The following is a 6,000-nucleotide window of genomic DNA, read 5'->3' on the forward strand; positions in this document are numbered from 1 at the left end:
TGAGAGGTCATAACTTTAAGGTCATTTTAAAACCTGCTGTGACATCACTAGGACGTGGCCAGATGTTCAAGACACACAAACAGCTGTTAACATCTTAAAAGCCAAAAACGGCCATTTTTTAAAACCACTGATATTATTCTGGAGGCTATGGCAACGGTACACATAAAAATGGCCGCCGCTCTGACCGTTGATTTGAAGGGTTATGTCTGTTCTACTCCTATATTCTATTTCTATGAGGAAAACGCAGAATAACTTTACGTAAGATATCATACGAACCGTTGTTCGTAAAGAGGATAAGTTGACTGTAACAACACAACTACCATAAATAAATAACCACCAACCTTAGCGGACTTTCTTAGATAACGTAACATAGCAAGCGTAAAGTTTACATTTACTACTGTTACGTAACAAGCAGAAAGTCAACGCTGAGTTGAGTTTTTACCACTCTTGTTTCTGCATGATGGAGGATCCGAGATCGTTTCCTGTTTCTGTTGTACGTCGCTTCCGTTCGTCGAGCTGCAGAAGAGAGAAGGTAAACACAGAGATGATGGAAGACATTTTTATTTAACGGTGTCAAACTTTTCAGTCAATGTCAAAATTTAAAACAGCATGTTTATGGTTTACGTTTATGTCTGGTTTTCAAAATAAGATGTTAACAAAGGGAACTGTATATACAAAATACATATATGGAAATAAGATTGATTGAATTATATTCACCAGAAGTATAAAACATTACATGTCCCTTTTAAATTTTACTGTATTAATTTAGATATTTTCCAAAATAAAAGTCCCTAGAAGTGTATGATTCAACTTTTCTCATTGTCTAGTGTTAAAAAAGTTAACAAAAATCGAAATAAATCGTAATAATGAATCGCAATACTTAAAAATCACAATACATATCGAAACGGCACCCAAGTATCGTGATAGTATGGAAATGGGATTTAGGCGTATCGTCCCAGCCCTATAAATGCCGTTTTAGGTCAGACTATATTCACCTTTTATCCAGGTGGTGACAGTGATGCTGATCATGATGATTAAATAGAGGATAACAACCACCGTACGAACACACATTGGCCACAGATAAGGAGTCGCTGCAAGAGAAGAAACACTCAGAATCAGAGTTTCATCCATCACCAGTTCAGATCAGATATGCAGGAATGTATGTTGATGTGCATTTATACAGACACTCATATTTACATATTGGAATTGAGTTGATGAAAATTTTAGCAAACATTCAACATTTAGATATTTCATCTTTTTGTTTCTGTGTTTCTTCATTGTAGTCTGTAGTGTTTGTACCTGTTTCTGTCAGAGTTGTTGTTGCTGCTGCTGTCAATGTTGTTGTGGTTGAGGCCGTCGGTGGTGTCTGTACTACTGTGTGGAATAATCAAAATATGTATGACAAAGTAGAAGAATGCAGTTATAGATCACTTAAAGGGGCTATTATGTAGAATTCAGAAATTGCTTGTTAACAGTGACACCTGTGGCCGTTAAGTCAACGACAGTGAGCGTCCTGTTGCTCGCTCTTGTTCTTGCATTTACGTAGATGTGAGCGAGCATTGGTTAAAACAGTGATGTGACACACTTGAGACTGAAAGTGATTGATTAGCCAGCTAAAACCACAATATCACTTTATTCACATGCTTGGCAGTAATGTTAGCTCACCTGACCAAACAAACAAGGGAAAGACTGGAGGCTAACACTAGCAGAGGGCTAAAGTTACACAACTAAAATGTCATCTTGCTGTGTCGTTGGCTGCCAGAATCCAGATATCACAGACATTTGAGATGGCAAACTGTGATTCGAGGCTCTAGCGAGCTACAATATCAGAGAAACGTTTCAGAGATGGAGAGTAAATGTTGTTAATATTTAGCCGTCTGCTAACAGCAGCTCTGAACCATTGGCTGCTGTTAGCAGAAGGGTAAATATCAGCAACACTTTCTCTCCATCTCTGAAGCACTTCTCCGATATTGTACGACTCTCTTTTTGACTGACTTTACTGAAGGATAGTTAGATAGATACGTAGATATTGACACGTGCATCACGTGTTGCTCGACATTTGTTGGAAAGCGGATGAAAAGTACGTTGTTGAAAGTCGTGCTGAGCGTTACGAAAACAAAAAGAGAAATTTGTGTCTATTTACACGGACTGCCGTGAGGCTGTGTTGGCTGTCTCTGTAATGCGTCCATGACTCTACGTTGATTTTTAGGCTTTCACACATATTTATTTATATTTCTCTCTTTCTGTAGCATATTTTTGAGAGAATATCTGCTTTAATCTCCTTTTTTATTTTAAGTGTTTTCTTGTGTTTGAGTTCTTTATCACATCAGTTCAACAATTCATCTAACTGTTCTTTTTCTTTCTGGGTTTCTTGGTGTTTCTTTGTTTCCTAGTTGTAGTCGTATCTGTAAAAAAAAAAAAAAATGCATCTCATAATACGGACTGCTGTAAAACAATTCAGCACGTTTGAAAATAAAACCAAAGGCCACGTCCACTTTTTGTGGTGAGTCGATTAACTGAAACCAATTTGAACTCAGCGTTCAGAGCAGGTTGTGTACTTCACTTCCTGTCCATGTCTGTCGTCAGCACGAAATCAATCTTTATGTATTCCACATAATTGTGAACCGGGAAGTATAGATAGCGGCGAACGCCGTGTAGTGGTGGAGGTCGGGGTGGATGAGTGGGTCAAAAAACACCAGACTTTCACCCGCTGTTCGTGTCCCTTGTGAAACCACAAATCAAAGTTGATTTATTTTTTCACTTAACTTCCGTACTTAAGTTACAACACTTCCAGAGTTATTTTAACCCAAACCACGACCTGTTCCTAAACCTAACTAAGTAGTTTTATTTTGAAAAGACTGGAGTGGAAATTGACACGTGCGTCACGTGTTGCTGGACATTCGTAGGATAACGGACATAAATACGTTGTTGAAAGTCGTGCTGAGCGTCAGATAAGGAGTCCCTGGAAGAGAAGAAACACTGAGAATCAGAGTTTCATCCATCACCAGTTACAGTCAGTGTTCAGACACTGGTTGGATCAGATATGCAAGCATGTATGTTGATGTGCATTTATACAGACACATATTGGAATTGAGTTGATGTACCTGCAAGTGAAAATTTAGCATTCAACATTTAGATGTTTTTCATCTTTTTGTTTCTGTGTTTCTTCATTGTAGTCTGTAGTGTTTGTACCTGTTTCTGTCACAGTTGTTGTTGCTGCTGCTGTCAATGTTGCTGTAGTTGAGGTCGTCGGTGGTGTCTTTTTATCTGTGTGGAATAATCAAAATACACATTACAAGGTAGAAGAATGCAATTTACAATAGCTCACTTAAAGGGGCTATACGTAGAAATCAGAAATTGCTTGTTGTTGCTCGCGCTTGTTCTCGCACTACGTAGACGCGAGCGCGCATGGCGCCACATCCATTGGATTTTACCGGAAAAACAACGCACAGAGGCTGAGGTCTTTTCCTCCACCATCTCATGGATTATTTCTACAAAACAAGCAACATTTACAATAACAAGCATCTCTTCTCAGACTGTCAGCATCTCTAATATTGCTCTAATATGTTATAGATTTTATACGTAACTTGCGTAACTCTCAACATGGCTAGTTTGACTCAAGATTCTTAATGAAGTTTGCAGCCACACTCTTCTAAACACATTCTAAACATTGCCACAAAGTTTTTAACCCAAAACTCATGTTTAACTTTCACCTCTAAATGTGCCGCCGTCTACGATGCATGTCCATGTGGCATTTTGACAGACAGGAAGTGGAAATTCAACAAACTACGTTAATACTACGGCGGTTGCTCCGACCGTCGAATAACACCGTGGGTGGGTCTACATTGGAGTTAATTGAAAATCCGGTTCGTCACATGCTGTCGTTGGGAGTTGGTTTAATATGTGCAAAAACAAAAGTGTGAAATGACCCGTTGTGGGGAGTTATGGGCTGGCTGAGCCTCGAGGAAGACGACTGATTTCTTGTGTCTCACCTTTGATCACATTCAGGTAAAAAGCTGGTTTTCCATCACAGTAGTAAAGTCCAGAGTCACCAAGCTCCACGCTTGTTACGGTCAACGTCTGGTCAAGAAGTGAAACATAAAACCCTTTTTGATTTTGTAAGTCACGAAAGCCTCTGCTGCTCCATGTTACAATATGTGATCCTCTAACATCATGAGGGCATGTCATAGTGACGCTGGTCCTCTCTGTAGCATCAAGTCTGGTTGCTCCTGCACACAACAAACATTCATGTTTTATAAAGCACCAAAAACTTCTAACACATATTCAGGAAGAAGAGTTTTAGGGGGGAGATCTTTCTAATATGCCTCTAAATGAACAAGAGGACTTGTTTAATTTACAGTATTTATAGTGTAGACCCCTTTTCTGTTAGTATGTATTTTGTGGAGTGGAGGCAGAATAATTCTCTGAACACGTTAGTTAACGTTCCCTAACAAGTTTTGTTGGCTGAAGAAAATACTAATTTCTCTCAATATGTACTTTTCTGATCCAGAAATGCAGAAGTACACCAAAAACTTCTCAGCTACAGTACCAGGAAGTAAATATGATAATAGTTGTTGTTAAAGTTAAACAAATACAAAATAAAGCAAATTTACATTTTAAAAACACCATTTAATTAATGTGCCGAAGTGTTTCTATTATCAGCGTTTAAGACAAATGAAACATTTAGCTCAGAGGCGTGATTCAGGAACAGGAAGAGGAAACAGAAAGCAGAACAACTTGATTAAAGTTGATTAAAGTTACCTGATGGGATCACCGTCAGCTCCACGACTGGTTCATTATTACACCAGAATCTTCCAGCGTCTGAGATGTTAACTCTGCGAATGTACAGTGAGTTATCTGCCAATGAACTGTATCGTTTGACCGGGTCATTGTGTCTTATATCTCCGTCATCACCAGCTGTCAGAATGAGAACTTTACGTCCATTAATCTCTCTGCTCCACGTCACATCACCCTCCACAGAGTGAGAACAACGCAGAGTGACTGAGGTCTTTTCCTTCACGATTTCATGGATTATTTCTACAAAAGACACACAATTTACAATAAATAATAAAGTTCACATTTAACTTTTAAATGCAGCGATCGCACATTAAATATATATGATCTTGTTAACAGAGTGCTGCGGGGATGACGTATTTTTGTAGGCCAACCAGGAAGTTAGCGATGCCCTGTTTCCCTCGAGTGTTAAAACGTTAACTCATTTCTAGGTTTTAAGACTCATTCCTGTAGCATTCTATAGAGTCGTGATGTCCCATGAAACAGTTGTGGCAATTGTTTAGAGAAAGTTAAGACTGTTTAGAGAAATGAGCCAAAGCCATCGAGGAAAAACTGTGAATAGAGTTCAGTTCAGTGCCGTTGAGTTTCAGGATGTGAGCCAGTTATATTGAGAAGATGATGTAACCAATAAGAAACAGGTGAAGAGTAACTGATTAATATGAAAAGTTCTTACCTGCGGCGACGTTGCAGCCCAGAATAAAGGCCAACAGGCAGCTGAAGATAATCACCCTCATCTTCATACACACTGAAATGATTCAGTACTCAGAATAACGTCTGACTTCAACTTATATTTAGGACGAGAACAGGAACTGTGTGGTTAGAGTGTTTCTCAAACAAAACACCTCTCTTTGTGGTCGATGAGCACTGATGTGTCCCTTTAGTGTGTGTGTTCATGCATCTTTCATCAACAACAAATACTGTGTTAGTACTGGAAAGTATTGTGTGTTTCCACCCACAGTAAAAGTTTAACTGGTCAGTTCCCAGCGTGAAGAGCAGCGTTATCTTCCATGAATGACACTCATATGCAAATATTTAATAACGGTGTGTTATATGGGAAATGTTATGCTGTCTTGATTAGGTTTCTTTCAACAAGTCATGCAAAATATGAACTGGTGAAACGTCTCAGTGGATATTCCTTCAGTCATATTATTGTGTGGCTACTAAGTTTAGTCAACTAGAAGTTTGTTAATGTTTGGAAAAGATGGT

The 6,000-nt window shown here is 38.8% G+C and overlaps 1 protein-coding gene and 1 long non-coding RNA gene across 2 annotated transcripts in view; both read right to left on the bottom strand.

Annotated features, from left to right (window-relative positions):
• Positions 1 to 5,528, bottom strand: part of LOC119503559 — a 29,737-nt gene extending 24,209 nt beyond the window's left edge. The window contains exons 1-5 of the mRNA XM_037795401.1: positions 5,468 to 5,528; positions 4,762 to 5,037; positions 3,993 to 4,229; positions 3,193 to 3,267; positions 2,349 to 2,405 (exon numbers count right to left, since the gene is read on the bottom strand). Coding sequence (XP_037651329.1) covers positions 2,349 to 2,405; positions 3,193 to 3,267; positions 3,993 to 4,229; positions 4,762 to 5,037; positions 5,468 to 5,528 — 706 coding nt within the window. The remainder of the gene's footprint in view (positions 1 to 2,348; positions 2,406 to 3,192; positions 3,268 to 3,992; positions 4,230 to 4,761; positions 5,038 to 5,467) is intronic.
• On the bottom strand, positions 472 to 1,366 carry LOC119502810. The gene is made up of 3 exons (XR_005210175.1): positions 1,300 to 1,366; positions 996 to 1,091; positions 472 to 516 (listed from the first exon to the last, which is right to left on the bottom strand). It is a non-coding gene; the product is annotated as an uncharacterized LOC119502810 (long non-coding RNA).
• Positions 5,529 to 6,000: the final 472 nt, after the last annotated feature.

The sequence above is a fragment of the Sebastes umbrosus genome, chromosome 15 (genome assembly GCF_015220745.1).
Source record: "Sebastes umbrosus isolate fSebUmb1 chromosome 15, fSebUmb1.pri, whole genome shotgun sequence".
NCBI lineage: Eukaryota > Metazoa > Chordata > Actinopteri > Perciformes > Sebastidae > Sebastes > Sebastes umbrosus.